Here is a 21,510-nt window from a genome sequence, read left to right as displayed (position 1 = left end):
TCCAATATCAAATAAAATCAATTTTCAACTAAAAGTCATCAAAAAAGATAAGGAAGGACACTTCATACTCATCAAAGGAAAAATCCACGAAGATGAACTCTCAATCCTAAATATCTATGCTTGAAATTCAAGGGCATCTACATACATAAAAGAAACATTACTAAACCTCAAAGCACACATGGCACCTCACACAAAAATAGTAGGAGATTTCAACACCCCACTCTCATCAATGGACAGATCATGGAAACAGAAATTAAATAGAGACATACACCGACTAAGAGAAGTCATAAACCAAATGGACTTAACAGATATTTATAGAACATTCTATCCTAAAACAAAAGGATATTCCTTCTTCTCACCACCTCATGGTACTTTCTCCAAAATTGACCATATAATTGGTCATAAAACAGGTCTCAACAGATACAGATAAATAGAAATAATCGTATCACTACTATCAGACCTCCACGGGCTAAAGCTGGTCTTCAGTAACAGCAAGGGAAGAATGCCCACATATACATGGAAGTTTAACAATGATAACCTAGTCAAGGAAGATATAAAGAAAGAAATTAAACACTTCTTAGAATTCAATGAAAATGAAGATACAACATACCCAAAATTATGGGACACAATGAAAGAGGAAAACTGATAGCTCTGAGTGCCTGCAAAAAGAAACAGGAGAGAGCATATATCAGCATCTTGACAGCACACCTAAAAGCTCTAGAACAAAAAGAAGCAAATACACCCAGGAGGAGTAGAAGGCAGGAAATAATCAAACTCAGAGCTGAAATCCAGCAAGTAGATACAAAAAGGACCATATAAAGAATCAACAGAACCAAAAGTTGGTTATTTGAGAAAATCAACAAGATAGATAAACCCTTAGCCAGACTAAGGAGAGGACACAGAGAGTGTGTCCAAATTAACAAAATCAGAAATGAAAAGGGAGACATAACTACAGATTCAGAGGAAATTCAAAAAATCATCAGATCCTACTACAAAAGTCTATATTCAACAAAACTTGAAAATTTATAGGAAATGTGTCGCGCCCACCTCGACCGGCAAGGAAGACGCAACACCGTTGGATCCTTCTCAATCCTAACTCTTTCCATACTTCTGGGCAAAAAGAAGTACTTCCTGCAGGCTCCACCATTGTTTTACCTTGAAAGTTATACGGGGGTGCAGGAGGTGCTGTTGGCATAATTGCCTTCTTATTTAAGTCCTTGGCTTGTTTCTGCACAGCGTAAGTGTTTGGCCAGTCAGAATGATAAATCTCTTTCTCATAATGAGCTACCTCCTCCTCAAGGTCAGCTAAGTCACTATCACTAAACTCTGAATCACTAGACATCTCCAAGGTCAATGCCTTTAATGAGGGATAAATTTTTTTTTGTTCCTAGATCCTGATTACTATTCTCGCCTTTGTCTATCCTCTCCTTGATCTTTTCTGCCTTTTCTTTTACCTCTTCTCCTCCTTTTCTTTTCTTTCTTTCCTTCAAAACTTTCTCTCCTTCTGACATACTCTCCTGTTGCTCTGTAAGGATTCTCTGATCTGTCCTAACAGCTTCTTCACATCGTTTATCTTCCAAGCAGGCATGGATCATACGCCAAAGCGGCTTTGTCCCTGGTTTAAGCTTGCCCACTGTAGTTTCCTTATCCAGATCTTTTCCCAGCTTCTCCCATGCTCTCAAAGTGAGCGACCCTGACACTATAAACCACGGGGCACAACGGTTACACTCATCAAGAAAACTCAGCAGGATTTTCTTTTCAATTTTAAGCTTACGCTGACCAAGAAGCTCCTGAAGAGCTGACAGGAGCGGGGTGTAGTGTGAGCTTCCCATGCTTTTACGACCTTATTTACGATCAATTTACAAGCAAGGCGAGTTGGCGAGCTGGCATGTTTATTTACACACGATCTTGTGGCTCATCATGGACTCTTCCCAACAAATGTACTCGTGCCCTGGACGGTGGCAATTCAGACAGAAGCAACACCACAACACAAAAAGAGTATAAGGCAAAAGTGCTAGTCCAACCCACAAAGGATCAAATGGAAAAGACAACATTACCGTGCTCCACAAACCCCTTTTTGCCTCTAAATCAAGGCTATCATTGTCTCTGCTTTTCCAGAGAACTTTATTGTCCTACTAGGGAAGTTTTACAATCCCTTATCCCGGAGCTTTATCGTCCCAACTTCAGGAACTTTACCGTTCCACTTATAGGAACTCTATTGTCCTAATTCCGGCAACTAACTGCCCCTACTGGGAACTTACCGACGTCGACCGTCCTGAGGCTGAAAAAGTTCTGGATCCAGACGAGAAAGGATAATTTTCTCGGGTCCCCGTATGGGCCACCAGTTGTCGCGCCCACCTCGACCGGCAAGGAAGACGCAACACCATTGGATCCTTCTCAATCAGCCTTTATTGCAGGAACACCTTATTGATGATACGGGGACCCCGGGGAACAAAGGCACTCGCCTTAAATACAAGACATGCTGTGGCTGTAAATTTGTCCACTGGGGATTGGTGGAGCATGAAATACCTATTTAGCATGAATATCACCCTGGCCTTGTAGCTGCTGGGGGTCTGCCAACACATGCGCTGTAGGTGTTTACCACAAACGACCACCAGATGTCGGCGCCATCTTTAGCCGCTCCCTACAGAAATGGACATTTTCCTAGACAGTTACCAGGTACCAAAGTTAAATCAGGAACAGATAAACCATTTAAACAACCCCATAACTCCTAGAGAAATAGAAGCAGTCATTAAAGTTCTCCCAACCAAAAAGAGCCCGGGTCCAGATGGGTTCAGTACAGAATTCTATCAGACCTTCATAGAAAACTTCATATCAATACTATACAAACTACTCCACAAAATAGATGGAGTGCTACTGAATTCCTACTATGAAGCCACAATTACTCTTATACTTAAACCACACAAAGAACCCACCATGATCAAGTAGGCTTCATCCCAGGGATGCAGGGATGGTTTAATATATGGAAAACCATCAACCTAATCCATTTTATAAACAAACCATAAGAACAAAACCACATGATCATTTCATTAGATACTGAGAAATCATTTGACAAAATTCAACACCCCTTCATGATAAAAGTCCTGGAAAGAATAGGAATTTAAGGCCCATACCTAAACATAGTAAAAGCCATATACAGAAAACCAGTAGCTAACATTAAACTAAATGAGAGAAACTTAAAGCAATCCCACTAAAATCAGGGACTAGACAAGGCTACCCAGTCTCTCCCTACTTATTCAGTATAGTTCTTGAAGTTCTTGCCAGAGCAATCAGACAACAAAAGGAGATCAAAGGGTTACAGGTTGGAAAATAGGAAGTCAAAATATCACTATTTGCAGATGACATGATAGTATATTTAAGTGATCCCAAAAGTTCCACCAGAAAACTACTAAACCTGATAAACACCATCAGCAAAGTGGCTGGGTATAAACTTTACTCAAACTCAAATTAAATCAGTAGCCTTCATCTACACAAATAGAAAGAAATTTGGGAAACAATACCCTTCATAATAGTCCCAAATAATCTAAAATAGCTTGGTGTGACTTTAACCAAGCAAGTAAAAGATCTGTATGATAAGAACTTCAAGCCTCTGAAGAAAGAAATTGAGGAAGATCTCAGAAGATGGAAAGATCTCCCATGCTCATGGATTGGCAGGATTAAGATACTAAAAATGGTCATTTTACCAAAAGCAATCTAGAGATTAAATGCAAGCCCCTTCAAAATACCAATCCATTTCTTCAGAGAGTTAGACAGAACAATTTGCAAATTCATCTGGAATAACAAAAAACCCAGGATAGCTAAAACTATCCTCAACAATAAAAGGACTTGTGGGGGAACCATTATCCCTGAACTCAAGCAGTATTACAGAGCAATAGTGATAATAACTGCATGTTATTGGTACAGAGACAGACAGATAGACCAGTGAAATAGAATTGAAGACCCAGAAATGAATCCACACACCTATGGTCACTTGATTTTTGACAAAGGAGCCAAAACCATCCAATAGAAAAAAGATAGCATTTTCAGCAAATGGTGCTGGTTCAACTGGAGGTCAGCGTGTAGAAGAATGCAGATTGATCCATGCTTATCATACTGTATAAAGCTTAAGTCCAAGTGGATCAAGGACCTCTACTTCAAACCAGATACACTCAAACTGATAGAACAAAAATTGGGGAAGCATCTCGAACACATGGGCACTGGAGAAAATGTCCTGAACAAAACACCAATGGCTTATGCTCTAAGATCAAGAATCGACAATTGGAAGGGGTTGGGGATTTAGCTCAGTGGTAGAGCACTTGCCTAGCAAGCACAAGGCCCTGGTTTCAGTCCTCAGTTCCCCCCCACAAAAAATCGACAAATGGGATCTCATAAAACTACAAGCTTCTGTAAGGCAAAGAACACTGTTATTAGGACAAAATGGCAACAAACAGATTGGGAAAAGATCTGCACCAATCCTACAACTGATAGAGACTTATATCCAAAATATACAAAGAACTCTAGAAGTTAGACCACAGGGAGACAAATAACCCTATGAAAAATGGGGTTCGGGGCTCAACAAAGAATCCACAGCTGAGGAATGCCAAATGGCTGAGAAACACCTAAAGAAATGTTCAACATCTTTAGTCATAAGGGAAATGCAATCAAAACGACCCTGAGATTTCACCTTACACCAGTGAGAATGGCTAAGATCAAAAACTCAGTTGACAGCAAATGCTGGTGAGGATGTGGAGAAAGAGGAACACTCCTCCATTGTTGGTTTGATTGCAGACTGGTACAACCATTCTGGAAATCAGTCTGGAGGTTCCTCAGAAAATTGGACATTGAACTACCTGAGGACCCAGGTATTCCACTCTTGGGCATATACCCAAAAGATACCCCAACATATCACAAAGACACATGCTCCACTATGTTCATCGCAGCCTTATTTATAATAGCCAGAAGCTGGAAAGAACCCAGATGCCCTTCAACAGAGGAATGGATACAAAAATGTGGTACATCTACACAATGGAATATTACTCAGCTATCAAAAACAATGCCTTTATTAAATTCATAGGCAAATGGATGGAACTGGAAAATATCATCCTGAGTGAGGTAACCGAATCACAGAAAAACACACATGGTATGCACTCATTGATAAGTGGCTATTAGCTCAAATGCTTGAATTACCCTAGATGCACAAAACACATGAAACTCAAGAAGGATGACCAAAATGCGAATGCTTCACTCCTTCTTTAAATGGGAACAAGAATACCCTTGGGAGGGAATAGGGAGGCAAAGTTTAGAAGAGAGGCAAAAGGAATACCCATACAGAGCCTGCCCCACATGTGGCCCATACATATACAGCCACCCAATTAGATAAGATGGATGAAGCAAAGAAGTGCAGGCTGACAGGATCCGGATGTAGATCTCTCCTGAGAGACACAGCCAGAATACATAGGCGAATGCCAGCAGCAAACCACTGAACTGAGAACGGGACCCCCGTTGAAGGAATCAGAGAAAGGACTGGAAGAACTTGAAGGGGCTCGAGACCCCATATGAACAACAATGCCAACCAACCAGAGCTTCCAGGTACGACCCAAAGACTATACATGGAATGACCCTGGGATCCAACCTCATAGGTAGCAATGAATAGCCTAGTAAGAGCACCAGGGGAAGGGGAAGCCCTTGGTCCTGCCAAGACTGAACCCCCAGTGGACGGGATTGATAGGGGGAGGGCAGTAATCTGGGGGGAGGATGGGGAGGGGAACACTCAAAGAGAAAGGGAAGGGGAAGTGTTAGGGGGATGTTGGCCAGGATACCGGGAAGGGGAATAACAATCGAAATGTAAATAAGAAATACTCAAGTTAATAAAGATGGAAAAAATTTAATAAAAATAAAAATAAAAAGGGGAGGGCTATAGAACTAAACAAAGGATTTTCAGTTGTGGAGTAATGAATGGCTGAGAAGCACCTAAAGCAATGTTCAACATCCTAGTCATCAGGGAAATGAAAATCAAAACAATAATGAGATTCTACCTGACGCCAGTCAGAATGCATCAAAATCTCAGGTGATGTTGAGGAGGATGAACATTCCTCCATTGTTGGTGGGATTGCAAGCTGGTACAACACTCTGCAAATCAGTCTGGTGGTTCCTTGGAAAATTGGACATAGGACTACCTAAGGACTCAGCTATACCACACCTGGGCATATATTCAAAAGATGCTCCAACATGTAATTAGGACATAGGCTCCTATTCATAGCAGTCTTATTTATAATAGTCAGAATCTTGAAACAACCCAGATGTCCCTTAATAGAGGAATGGATACAGAAAATGTGGTTCATTTACACAATGGAGTATTACTCTGCTATTAAAAACAATGACATCACGAAATTTGCAGGCAATTGGATAGATCTGGAAATACCATCCTATGTAATCTACCTCAGTCACAAAAGAACACATGTTATATCCTCACTGAAAAGTGTATATTTGTTAAAAAAAGCTTAGAGTACCCACTGTGTAGTGCAAGGATCACGTGAATCTCTAGAGGAAGAAAGCCCAAAGTGTGAATGCTTCATCAAGGGAAGTTGACTTGGAGGTGGTAGTGACTTGGGAGGAAGAAAAGAGGGGGAAGGGAAAAGAGGAGCAGTATCAAGTATGGGAAGAAATGGAAGAGATGTACAGAGAGTCAGGAAATTGAACAGAGGTGTATAGCAATGTGGAATGGGAAACTAGGGCAAGCAACCAATAGTCCCGATGCCAGTAAAGAAAGAGCCTCCCAGAACCCCTCAGGGATAATATTATCTGAATTACCCCACAAAGAGGAGGAAGAACATGTCAAGATCTTATCCAGAGATTAGACATGCCCCTTCTTCCCAGTTAATGGATGGGGCCACCAACACATCTCCAAAATTTTAACCCAGAATCGCTCCTGTCTAAAGAAATTCAAGGACAAAGGGTGAAAAAGAGTGAAAGAAAGGCTATTCAGAGATTGCTCCACCTGGGATCTATGCAGACACCAAACAGACAATATTGCTGATGCCAAAAAGTACTTGCTGACAGGAACGTGATATGGGTGTATTTTGAGAGGTTCTGCTAGATACTGACCATTATAGATGTGGATTCTCAAAGCCAACCATTGGACTGATCACAAGGACCCCAATGGAGGAGATAGGGGAAGGAGACTGAAGGAGATGAAAGAGCCTCTTGGGAAGTGAGCCTTGGTCCTGTGAAGGCTTGATGACCCATTTTAGAGGAAGGCTATGGTGGTGAGGCAGGAGTGGGTGGGTGTGTGCAGGAACACCCTCACAGAAGTAGTGGCGGGAGGATGATATAAGGAGTGTGTGGATGGGAAACCAGGAAATCAGGTAATATTTAAAATGTAAATAAATAAAGTATCCAATGTATTTTTAAAAAGTATTATTTTCTGCCAAATATAATGTTGCAATGTTACTCCCTTTCCCTCATATAACACTCATATAACTGGATTTTTTCAGAATTTCCCTTTAAATTGCAGTATTCCTGAGCTTGAAACCAAGAGACTCTTCAGAATTAGGTCTTGGTCATTGGCCAAAATTAAAGGCTCTTATGCTCAAAATCATCTTAATTAGTTTAGTGTCTTTATCTTTCATTTTTGGAGGCCCCAGTGAAATTACTCCCTGTACACAGATCTGTGTGTCATTCCAAACTTCCATGGCCAGTTGATGCAGGTAAGATATCCCTGAAAAATTTCAAGGAATATTGTCTCCCATGGAATGTGAAAAGATTCAGAATGGCTACTGTATTCCCAGACATTAAAATGGATGACTGCTCTGAAACTCCTAGTAGGTAAGTTAATACATAGCATTCAGTTCTCATGATGGAGAATGCCTCTTGTGCATCTTCTTGGGAACAAAGAAGAATAGACCTCTCAGGGACCATTCTTTTTTCTCATGCAGATTATGTTATCAAAATGAAAATCAAAAATCCAAGTAAAGAGGTTGAAGAAATAAAAATCAGAAATAAGTATGTTTATAAGGGCTTTATTAACGAATGTCAAAATATGGAAACAACCCATACATATTTCAACACATGAATACATGTAGTATAGCCAATCAAAAATTAAAAGATGTTCAAGTCATAGAAAAACAAGAAAGGAACAAGTGAAAATGGAAAACAATGGGAAATTTATGTTATGAATCAAATCAATTATTTAAATTGCTTATGTTAAAATCTAGCTATGCTTAAAATTTCCTATTCAGGTCTGTGGTCAGTATGTGTTCACAACACACACACATATACACACACACACACACACACACACACACACATCATTGTTTAAAATGTAGCCTGTTTATGTATCTATAAATTTAAATATGACAGAAAATGTAAATTAGTGAATAAATCAAATAAAAATTACCAAGTTATGACAAGTAAAACCCAGCATTTCTTAGAAATGTCCTTAGCATGTATCATTAAGTATGTTACAAACTTACAAATATTTTGATTAAAAAGTAGACTTTTGAAGAGATGAGTGTATTGGGCAAAAAATCCCTCTGTATTGTAGAGTTTAAATCTAACTAATGCACAAAGAATATGTGAAAGGAATATCAAATTACTTTCAATCATAAAGTTGATTTCTTAACCATTTTCTTGAATGCATTGTTCACTTCCTTATTCCTCAGGCTATAGACCAAAGGGTTTAGTGCGGGGATGATCATAGTGTAGAACATAGATGCTACTTTATCTGCATCCATGGAATGACTGGAACTGGGTTGTAAGTACATGAAAATGACAGTGCTATAAAATATGGAAACTACAGTGAGGTGGGAGGTACAGGTGGACAAAGCTTTTTGGTGTCCCTTGTCTGATTTCATCTTCAAGATGGTAATAAATATAAAGAGATAGGAAACTAAGATGATCAGAAGAGCAAAGAAGACATTGAATGTTGACAAAAAAACAAGAATCATTTCACTGAGGTGTATATCAGAGCAAGATAGAGCCAGAACTGCTGGAACATCACAGAAAAAATGATGGACTATATTAAATTTACAAAAAGAAAGGCTGAATATGTCTCCAACATGAAAAATGGCATTCAAGAAACCACAGATATAAGAGCCAATGTTCAAACAAATACAAACACTTGTTGTCATCCTGGTGGAATAATGCAGGGGTTTGCATACTGCTACATAGCGGTCATAGGCCATTGATGCTAAGAGGTAATTTTCCCCAGTGGCGAAGCCTACAAAGAAGAACATCTGTGCAGCACAGGCATTGTATGACACCACCTTGGAGACCATGAGCAATTCAGACATCACCATGGGAGTGACAGCTGAGGAGTAACCCAAGTCTATAAGAGACAGGTTACAAAGGAAAAAGTACATGGGCGTGTGCAAATGAGAGTCCATGAGAACCAACATTATCATCCCCATGTTTCCAACCACATCAATGAGGTAAATGATGGTGAACATGATGAAAAGGGGAACCTGCAAGCCTGGGTCATCAGTTAGTCCCAGGAGAATGAACTCTCTCACTTTGGTACAATTCTCCATCAAAGATCTGGAGGTCAGTATATGTCCTGTAGAAATGAGAATTAAAGGAAGAAAATAATAAACAAAAATAGATTTTGGTGTCAATAAAAATAAGTTATTGTGTCATTCAAGGTAGAATGGATATTTAATAAATACTAATGGTGCAGAGAATATAGAAAAATAGAACTTGGAGAACTTATTTGTTTGTGTGAATGTAAGTTACTACATGGGATTGTAAGTTACTACAAAGACTACTATATAGGTTCCTCAAAAAATACATAAGTATCGTAAGGGATATCTTCTGGGTATGAATCAAAAATAAAAAGATACTATCAGTCTTCAAAGAATTGTGTGCATATCCACATGCATTTTACAGCACCTTAGAGATGAAATCAGGCTAGGAATTGATTTTCTCTGCAAAGGAGGAGAGATTTTAAACCAAATAGTCAGCCCTGAAAACATACATGCAAGTAACATTATTATACATACTGATACTATACATGATATCTATCAACAATTAATGAAAAATAGAGCATGAATTTGAGAAACAACAAGGGTAGTATAAGGGGTAGGGGTTGAAGGGGAGAAATGAAGGGGAAATGATGCAATAATAATCTCAATAATAAATGAAATAACTTTTTAAGTGGTATAGATATACATAAGCTTATTATTCAGCTATAGAAAGAATGAAATCTTGTCATTTTCAGAAAAATCAATAGATGAAGTCTATTGTAAATAAAATTAAATGACACACAGGCACACACACACACATGCACACACACACACAGGCACACACACATGCACACACACACACACTTATTTCCATGTTGAAAGTTTTCTTTTGAAAAGTTGATGTGGATACTGAATAGCAATTAACTAGCAACTGAGGAAAAAGTGGAAAGAGCTAGGGAAAAATCTCAATAGTAAGCAGGAATAAGTAAGAAGTAAGGAATAGGGAATAGTAGTAATAAGTAAGTAAAAAGGAATAAGCTATGGTTGAGTGAAATTAGTTCACAATAAACTTGTATCTTTTATAAAGAATGGGAATAAGGAGATAAAAATGTGTATATATATATATATATATATATATATATATATATATGAGTTGTTACAGAGACTACTATATAAGTTCCTCAAAAAATACAGCTTTCAAAGAAAAAAATTTTCTTATCCAAATACTTGATTGTTCTGGAAAGTACTCCTATTGAATTTCATTCTTTAAATCCAGGCCCACAGCCAAACAATGGACAGAGCTCACGGAGGCTTATACAAGAATTAGGGGAAAGATTGAGGACCCTGAAGCAAATAGGAACTTCACAGGAAATCAATTAACCTGGACCCTTGAAGTCTGTCAGAGACTGAACCACCAACCAAACAGCACAGGAGCTGGACCTAGGACCAATGCACATATATAGCAGATGTGAAACTCAATCTTCATCATGTAAGTTCCCCAACAACTGAAGAAGGAGATGTCCCTAAAGCTGTTGCATGTCTGTGGCTTGCATAACTGGACTGCCTTGTCTGGCCTCAGTGGGATAGAATATGCCTAGGCCTGCAGAGACTTGATGTGCCAAGATGCAGCAATATCCAGGGGCCATGGGGACCTCTATCCTCTTAGAGGAGAAGCAGAGAAGGAATAGGAGGAGGAACTCTATGAGGGGGTTACAGGGAGAAGGGGGGATAATTGGATGTAAAGCAAATGAATAAATAAAAATTTAAAAAATAAATCCATATAGCCTAGAATGAAAAAAAATATTATTGAACTCAGTCTTGCCTTGGAATCATCATAGTGTAGTTCGATATCAATTGTTAGAATTTCAACCACAGAATGCTTGGATTACAATCAATCCACTAGTGTGTTTGAGTGAAAATCATCATTGAAAAAAATGATTAATTGACTTAATTATTGTGAAGTTTTAAATTAAAAAGGCATATATCCACTGACAGTGATTCCCTACCATATGTCCATAGAATCTTCCTAAGCTTAGCTTTAAGAAAGTATCATATTTCATAAGTCCCTACTATTAGATGAAGAGCTATAAGAAATTAATTGTTGCTAAGAGAAGAAGAATCAGTATTTTCCAGGAGAGAACCCCCCTGATACATTATCCAATCCCAAGTGGTCAGCCAATATACGTATGAAAAACATCAAATATAAGAAAAGCACTGAAATTTATCTCAGGTCTTACTAGTTCATTTGGCCACATCTATGTGTTTTGGGAAAAAATGTAACATTTGAAAAATAAATACATAAAATATCCAATTTAAAAAGTAAAATATAAAAATGTGTCAATTTATGTTTGTTATTTTTGTCTCTTTTGGCCTCCATAGTAGACTGATAAAATCAAAACTCAGTCATAATATCTCCAATCATATTTGTGCTTCTTCTCTTGTGGAAGCTATATACATTTTGTGAGAGTCATTATCCTCTCCACTAATGAAAGCTCTGATACTTATCCCAGAATATTGCTTTAAAAAACTTCCCAACGTTGAGTTCTGTGTTCTTTTTATATGCAGTTATCTCTCTGATTTTACATAAATTAAACTTTTTACTAAACCATATGCACAACTTTGTATAAACCAATCATACATTCGTAAAGTTATTTTTGTAAATATTAAAGTGTTGGAAGTCTCTGCAAAGTGAACCTGCATTCAATCTCCAGAACCCACTTTAAAAAATGTAAAGAATGATAGCATACACTTCAATACTTGGTTGGAGACAGATCCTTGTAGCTTACTGGGAAGCCAGACTTCCCTGCTTAGGAAGCTCTGAGACAATGAAATGAGAGAGACTCTGTCTTGAGAAGGAAGGAAGGAAGGAAGGAAGGAAGGAAGGAAGGAAGGAAGGAAGGAAGGAAGGAAGGGAGAGAGGAAGGGAGGGAGGGAGGGAGAGAGGGAGGGAGGGAGGGAAGGAGGGAGGGAGGGAGGGAGGAACGCAGTCAGACATCATCTGAAGAATGACAGCCAAGGATTGCCTCTGACATCAACATATGCATACTGGCACACTCACAGACACACTGACACAAATAAAAATGTACTTTTGCAAGTTATGTATATATCAGATAGAAGCTTACCTTGTCTCTGGACAAAACCTAATTTTAATCATAAGAGTCTGAAATCAGAAATTCAACAATGTAACACATAATTCTCACAAGAAGTTGAAAGAAGCAAGATCTCCAAGAAGAGAAAAATGGGACGAAGACTATTGACCTGGGACCATAGACCTGGGATCAAGTCTTGAATGCAGAATTTATTCTTACTATGCCCTTGTACTGTTCACTTATTGGCTATTTATTTGAAAACTAAACAAAATAACCCCTCGACATAATTAACATACATAGAAATGTAATAGAAGTTTTTACCTTGAGTAAAGGGGCTGAAAAATCTAGGTTTTAGAAGTCTGAAACTTTGTCATGACAAAATGTATAAATTTGGGGCTGGTCAGATACCTATGGGTAAGAGCCCTGGCTGCTCCAGAGGATATATATTCAAATGCCAGAAAGCCAAGTGATGCGTTACAACCATCTGAAACTCCAGTTCCAAATGTTTCAGTGACCACTTCTGGCCTTTTTGGGCACTGCATGCATGTAGCACAGAAACATACATATAGACAAAACACCCACACACATAAAATAAAAAGTAAATTCACCCAAAAAGTGGGTGAATTATTTTAGGGAAGTTCTATTTTGGAGATATCTTACAAATATCACTTACGTTACTCCAATCTCAGTTTTGAATCAAATATACCATAAACACAGAATTATGCCTCTGAAGAGCAAATAAATGCAGTCTTATAAAATTGTTCAGGAACCAGTTGTAACTTTAAACACATTCAGTATTGTTTTCTGTCCCTGTTCAGTGACTAATGAAAACCTCAGTTTGAGGGAGGTTGTGCTAACTCTCCTATTCAGAACAGTAACCATGTCTGTAGCATGGAATAGCTTTGCTAAAAATCTATGTCAGACAGACGATTGTACTGTGATTTTATAGGCCAATGAAGGGGACCAAGAGGGAGTTGTAGAGACATGAAGACATTGGGGAAATAGGCTCCATAGAGCACAACAAGGGAGTCTTATCTATTTACTTTCCACAGAAGCACTTAAACTGCCTTTGGGACCAAACATAATGGCTGCACAAGCATACAGCTGCACCTGTGCTTTTCTGTCATTTTTTTTTCAATTAAAGTACAGCATATGCAGAGTAAATGATATTCACCTGGGAGCTAAGTTCTTTTTTGTCAATTTTTATTTTTCTTATTTTATTTTTCTTGGATATTTTATGTACATTTCAAATATTATCCCTTCCCCCCTCCCATGCTCACTCCCTATACCGCTACTTCTAAGAGGCTGCTCATTCTCACCCATACACTCCAACCTCAACACTCTGGCATTACTCTACATTGAGGAAACAAGATTTCACAGAACCAAGGGCTTTTCCTCCTATTGATGCTGGACAATGCCATCCTCTGCAACATTTGTGGCTCGATTCATTGGTCCCTTCATGTGTACACATTGATTGGTGGTTTAGTCCCTGAGAGCTCTGAGGGAGTCTGGTTGGTTGTTATTGTTGTTCTTCCTATGACGTTGCAAACCCCTTCAGCTCCGTTAGCCTTTTCTCTAACTCCTCCATTGTTGTCCTCTTGTTCAGTTCAATGGTTAGCTGCAACTATTCTCATCTGTATCAGTAGGGCTCTGGCAGAGCCTCTCAAGAGACACCCATATCTGGCTCCTGTCAGCAAGCACTTCTTGGCAACAGCAATAATGACTGGGCTTGGTGACTGCAGGTAGAATGGATCTCCAGTTGGGGGGAAGTCTCTGGATGAAATTTTTCAGCCCCTGCAACATTCTTCATGCCTACATTTTCTCCTATGAGTATTTTGTACTCCCTCCTAAGAAGGGATGAAATATCCACATTCAAACTAAATGGAGAGAAACTTGAAACAATCCCAATAAATCAGGGATGAGACAATGCTGCCCACTCTCCCCCTACATATTAAATATTGTACTTGAAGTCCTAGTCAGAGCAATTAGACAACAAAAAGAGGTCAGAGAGATACAAATTGGAAAGGAAAATATCAAAATATCACTATTTGCAGATGATATGATAGTATAATTAAGTAACCCTGAAAATTCCACCAGAGAACACCTACAGCTGATAAAAAAACTTCAACAAAGTGGATGGGTATAAAATTAATTCGAACAATCAATAGCATTCCTCTACTCAAAGGATAAACAAGCTGAGAAAGAAATTAGGGAAATGACACTCTTCACAATAACCACAAATAACATAAAACACCTTGCTGTGACTTTAACCAAGTAAGTGAAAGATCTGCATAAGTCTTTGAAGAAAGCAATCAAAGATTTTAGAATGTGTCCCATGCTCATGGATTGGCAGGATTAATATAGTAAAATGGCCATCTTGCTGAAATCAATCTAAAGATTCAATGCAATCCCCATCAAAATTTCAACTGAATTCTTCATAGAATTAGAAAGGGCAATTTGCAAATTCATTTGGAACAGCAAAAAACCCCAGGGTAGTGAAAACTATTCTCAACAACAAGAGAATTTCTGGAGAAATCACCACCCCTGACCTCAAGCTGTATTACAGAGCAATGTGATAAAATCTGCACTGTATTGGTACAGAGACAGGCATGTAGACCAACAGAATAGAATTGAAAAAGCATAAATGAACCCACACACCTATGGTCACTGATCTTTGACCAAAGAGGTAAAACTATCTAATGGAAAAAAAGACAGCATTTTCAACAAATGGTGCTGGATGAACTAGAGGTCAGCATGTACAAGAACGTAAATTGAGCCATTCTTACCGCCTTGTATAAAGCTCATGTCCTAGAGGGTGCTCAGTTCTTACTTTAGAAAAATGTATATGATCATATACCTGGTTTTATGTTTCTTTTGTAAAATAATAAAAACGTACTAATGGCATCTTACAATATCTAACATTCTGTGTGGCTTATTTTTTCGATCCTAATGCATCTGTGTTTCACACATGAGAACTTGTCCATTTTGATTATTATATAGTATCCAGTATGTAAACTACCTAGATTATTTACTGGTAAATGAGTGTGTATAGCAGAGGCAGGCAGATCTCTGTAAACTTAAGGCCAGTATTGTCTATGAACACCAGTTCTAGGACAGTCAAGGCTACACACACTCACACACACACACACACACACACACACACACCTGTCTTGAAAAATCAAAATATTCTTTGGGTATAGCATACATTTATACAATATATTTTGATCATTCTTATCCCCTAGCCCTTTCATCTTTCTCCCAAAGCAAGTCCCACAAGTCCCTTTTCCATATTCATGTATTTTGGATTGATTATTGACCCATAGGTTTTAACCTAGACCATCTGAAACCATGGGTTTGGAGCATACAATGGAGCATGCTGAGTTCACTAGCAGTTAAACATGTGAAGACAGTAATACTCCTCCTCCAGTACCCAAGCTAGGTTTTAATACTAACTATCCCAGGATAGTTACCAATATTTTTATGTGAATATTCATTCAAGAATATATCACACCTAGAAATTCCCTTGTGTAATTTTATGGTCACTTAAATATACTATCACATTATATGCAAATGAAGATCATTCTTCCTTTCCACATTGTATGCCCTTGATTTGCTTCATTTCTCTTATTGATCTACCTAAGACTACAAATATTGTATTTAGTAGACAGTGAGAGTGGACAGTTTTTTCTTGTTCCTGATTTTAGTGGAATTGCTTTGAGTTTCTCACCATTTAGACTGCTGTTGGCTGTGGACTTAATCTAAACTGCCATTTTTTTTTGTTTAAGTATGTCCTGTATCCCTTATCTTTCCAGTACTTTATTATCAAGGAATGTTAAAAACTTTGTTAAATGCCTATTCTATATATAATGATATATTCTATATATCATGTGAGTTTTTTCTTTCATTTCATTTATCTGGTAGATTACGTTTATTTATTTTCATACATTGAACCAACCACCCATGCACATCTGGAATGAAGCTTACATGCTTTTTGTGGATGATCTTTTATATATGGTCTTAAATTTGATTTGCAAGTATTGATTATTTTGGATCTAAATTCCTAAGAAAATTAGTCTGTAACTTTTTCTTTATTTTTTTTCTGTTTTTATTTTTCTTGGACATTTTGTGCATTTTCATTTTCTGATTAGTCTGTAATTTTTGAAGCAATTAGACCATGCAATCAAACAGAAGAAATGATAAGGTTGAAGCAGGTTCAAAAACCTCCATAATCTCATAATTGAGAATGACAGGCATTGGAATCATTTCCTAACAAGCTCTACCTATCCTGTAACACATAGCCATGACACACCCCATTGACAGCCAGACATGTATCATAAAAACCTAGAGTTTCCATGCTAATTAAGTATTTAAATAGGCCCTAAGTATTTAGCCAATAAGCCTCTCTTCGTGGACATGGTTTCCTTCACCAATATTAAGATATATGTATCTACCATAAAATGAAGCAGTTTGAATAAGCAAGAACCCTCTCCTTTTTCAAGGATTGCTGTGAGAGTGAGGGAGGTCATTCATATTAAAGAGCTCCCCCTTAATCTTACAGAGATGGGAGAAGGCCTTCTCTGCCAGTTCTTCTGTAGTCTCAGAACTCACTTGAAACCAAACTGGATTCTGCCCTGTCACTGGCTCAGCCATCCCTTTCTGCTTACCACAAAAGGCTAGAAAAATAATTTTCCAAGCAAATGCTTCCAAGGAACAATCTGGAGTAGACATTCTAATACCAATAAAACTTGACTTTCAACCAAAAGTTATCAAAAAGAATAAGGAAGGATACTTCATACTCATCAAAGGAAAAATCCACCAAGATGAACTCTCAATTCTGAATATCTATGCTTCAAATGCAAGGGCACCTACATTCATAAAAGAAACCTTACTAAAGCTCAAACCATACATAGCATCACACACAATAATAGTGGAAGACTTCAACACTCCACTCTCATAAATGGACAGAAGTTGAGAAAAGAAACTGAACAGAGACACAGTGAAACTAACAGTAGTTATGAACCAAAATGCTTTGACAGATACCTATAAAACATTCCATTCTAAAACAAAAGAATATACCTTCTTCTCAGCACTAAATGTATCTTCACCAATACTGGCCATATAATCTGTCACCATATAGGCCTCAATCAATTTAAGAAGATTCAAATAATTCCACATACTACCAAATCCCCATGGATTGAGGCTGGTCTTCAATAACAACAATAACAGCAGAAAGTGCATGTATACATGGAAGCTGGGAAATGCTCAACTCAATGATAACATGATCAAGGAAGAAATAAAGAAAGAAATTACATACGTTTTAGAATTTAATGAAAATAAAGGCACAACATACCCAAACTTATGGGTCACAATGAAAGAAGTGCTAAGAGCACATAGCTCTAAGTGATTCCAAAAGGAACCTGGAGAGAGCATACATCAGCAGCATGACAACACACCTGAGAGCTCTAGAACAAAAAGAAGCAAATATACCCAAGAGGTGTAGAAGTGAAGAAATAAACTCAGGGCTGAAATCAACCAAGTAGAACCAAAAAAACCATAAAAAGACTCAACAAAACCGGAGCTGATTCTTTGAAAAAATCAATAAGAAAAACACTTAGCTAGACTAACTATAGCAGGGACAGTATCCAAAATAATAAAATCAGAAATGAAAAGGAAGAAATAACAACAGAAACTGAAGAAATTCAAAAAATTATTAGCTCCTACTACAAAAACCTGTATTCAACAAAACTGGAAAATCTGGATGAAATGAACAATTTTCTAAATAAATGACAGCTACTAAAGTTAAGTCAGGATCAGATAAACCATTAAAATAGTGTCATAACTCCTAAAGAAATAGAAGGAGACATTAAAAGGTTCCTAACCAGAAAAAAGTCAAGGAGCAGATGGGTTTATCAGACCTTCATAAAAGACTGAATAACAATACTCTCCCAACTATTCCACAAAAGAGAAACAGAAAGAAGTCTACCCAATTCCTTCTATGAAGCCACAATTATGCTGTTACCTAAACCACCCAAAGACCCAACAAAGAAATAAAACTTCAAACCAATTTCCTTTATGAATATCTAGGAAAAAATATTGAATAAAATTCTCACTAACTGAATCCAAGAACACACCAATACGATCATCCATCATGATCAAATAGTCTTCATCCCAGGGATGCAGCAATGGTTCGGTATACAGAAATCAACCAAGATAATCCACTATATAAACAAACTCAAAGAAAAAACACATAATCATATCTTTACATGCTGAGAAAGCATTTGACAAAATTTAAAACCCCTCCATGGTAAAAGTCTTAGAAAGATCAGGAATTCAAGTCCCATACCTAAACATTTTAAAAGCAATATACAGCACACCAGTAGCCAACATCATACTAAATGGAGAGAAACTTGAAGCAATCCCACTTAAATCGGGGACTAGACAAGGCTGCCCACTCTCTCCCTACTTATTCAATATATTATGCAAAGTCCTAGCCAGAGCAATCAGACAACAAAGTGAAATCAAAGGGATAAAATTTGGAAAGGAAAAAGTAAAAATATCACTATTTGCAGATAATATGATAGTATACATATGTGACCCCAAGAATTCCACCAGAGAACTTCCAAACCTGATAAACAACTTCAGCAAAGTGGATGCATACAAAATTAAGTCAAACAAATCAGTCGCCTTCCTCTATTCAAAGGATAAACAGGCTGAGAAAAAATTAGGGAAATGACACATTTTATAGTATTCACAAATAATATAAAATACTTCAGTGTGACTCTAACCAAGCAAGGAAAAGATCTATATGACAAGAACTTCACGTCTCTCAAGAAAGAACTTGAAGATCTCAGAAGATGGAAAGCTCTCACTTGCTCATGGATTGGCAGGATTAATATAGTAAAAATGGTCATTTTGCCAAAATAAATCTACAGATTAAATGCAATTCCAATCAAAATTACAACCCAATTCATTGAGTTAGAAAGAGCAATTTGAGAGTTCTTTTGGAATAACAAAAAACCCAGAGTAATAAAAAGTATACTCAAAAATAAAAGATCTTTTGGGGGAATCAGCATCCCTGTCCTCAAGTTGTATTAAGGACCACTGTATTACAGTGATAAAAAAAACTGTATGGTATTTTTAAAGAGACAGGAATGTAGATCAGTGGAATAGAATTGAAGATCCAGAAATGCACCCACAGACCTATGTTCACTTGATCTTTGACAAAGGAGCTGAAAATATTAAGTGGGAAAAAAAGATAGTATTTTCAACAATTGGTGCTGGTTCAACTGGTAGTCATCAGGTAGAAGAAAGCAAATTGATCCAGTCTTATTGCCCTGTACAAAGCTCAAGTTCAAGTAGATCAAGGACCTCCACATAAAACCAGATTCACTCAAACTACTAGAAGAAAAATTGGAGAAAATCCTCAAACACATTGGGCACAGGGGAAAATTCCCTGAACAGAACACAAATGGCTTATGCTCTGAGATCAAGAATCAACGAATGGGACCTCAAAAAATTGCAAAATTTCTGTAAGGCATAGAACACTGTCAGTAGGACAAAATAGCACCAACAGATTGGGAAAAGATCTTTATCAATCCTACTACATCAGATAGAGTGCTAATATCCAAAATATACAAATAGCTCAAGAAGTTAGACTCCAAAGAATCAAATAGCCCTATTAAAAATGGGATACAGAACTCAACAAAGAATTATTAACTGAGGAATATTGAATGGCTCAGAAACACCTAAAGCAATGTTCAACATCCTTATTCATCAGGGAAATGCAAATCAAAAGATTCTACCTCAAACCAGTCAGAATGGCTAAGATAAAAATCTCAGGTGACAACAAATGCTGACGAGAATATGGAGAAAGAAGAACACTCCTCCAATGTTGTTGGGATTGCAAGATAGTGCAAACACTCTGGAAATCAGTCTGGAGGTTCCTCAAAAAATTGGACATACTACTACCTAAGGATCCAGCTCTACCACTCCTGGGTATATGCTCCTCTGATGCATTTGCTTCTTGTTCTAGAGCTTTTAGGTGTAGTGTCAAGCTGATAGTGTATGCTCTCTCCAGTTTCTGTTTGATGGTGCTCCAAGCTATGTGTTTTCCTCTTCGTACTGCTCTCATTATGTCCCATAAGTTTGGGTATGTTGTGCCTTCATTTTCAGCAAATTCTAAAAAAGTCTTTAATCTCTTTATTTCTTCCCTGACCAAGTTGTCATTGAGTAGAGCATTATTCAGCTTCCATGTGAACTGAAATATGAATCAGGACTGGAGAGTGGCAGGAGAATGTTGGGAAAATAATGAAATTGATGGTACAGGGCATCACTGGCATTAGCCAGAGGGAGAAGGAGGGCTTCTGGGCCTCTATGGGGGTGACCCTAGCTAAGGCTTCTATCAGTGTGGTTGGGGCACATGGAGACTAAAATGACTAACTCCTGTAGCCAGGCAGAACTTCCATTGGTGGGAGGAGGATATCCAAAATTTTCCAGCCTACAGGATGTACAGGAATAAGAATGGAAAGAGACGGGGAAATACCCAACCAAAGACCAGGTTTAACTTGAGATCTGTCCTGTGGGAGAGAGCTAATCCATGATATATTAATGATATTCTGCTATGCTTGTAGACAGGAGTTAATATAACTGTCCTGAGAAGTTTCATTGAGTAGTACATGGAAACAGAGACTGACAGCCAAACATCAAGGGGAGCTTAAACAGTCTCGTGAGAGAGTTGGAGGAAGTATTGAGGGAGCCAGGGGAGTTACAGACACCAGAAGAAAATCTAAAGTCAACTAACCTAGGCCCGTGGGAGCTCACAGAGACTGAATCACCAACCAAAGAGTAGGAATGGGTTGGACCTAGGATCCCTACACATTTGTAGCAGATATGCAACTTGGTCTACTTGTGGATGCCCTAACAATTGGAGCAGGATCTGTCACTGACTCTGTTGCATGACATTG

General features: G+C 38.0%; 1 protein-coding gene across 1 annotated transcript; it reads right to left on the bottom strand.

Annotated features, from left to right (window-relative positions):
* Positions 1-8,600: 8,600 nt before the first annotated feature.
* Or5b99 (olfactory receptor family 5 subfamily B member 99) lies at positions 8,601-9,527 on the bottom strand. Its single transcript, NM_001000255.1, has one exon. The coding sequence runs from the start codon at positions 9,525-9,527 to the stop codon at positions 8,601-8,603; it is 927 nt and encodes a 308-aa protein (NP_001000255.1).
* Positions 9,528-21,510: the final 11,983 nt, after the last annotated feature.

The sequence above is a fragment of the Rattus norvegicus genome, chromosome 1, assembly GCF_036323735.1.
Source record: "Rattus norvegicus strain BN/NHsdMcwi chromosome 1, GRCr8, whole genome shotgun sequence".
Taxonomy (NCBI): Eukaryota; Metazoa; Chordata; class Mammalia; order Rodentia; family Muridae; genus Rattus; species Rattus norvegicus.
The sequence above is the reverse complement of the archived record's forward strand: the minus strand, read 5'-3'. Positions and strand labels throughout refer to the sequence as shown.

Coding starts and splice junctions, on each gene's coding strand:
- Or5b99 (NM_001000255.1), bottom strand. CDS start 9,527: ATGGAGAATTGTACCAAAGTGAGAGAGTTCATTCTCCTGGGACTAACT.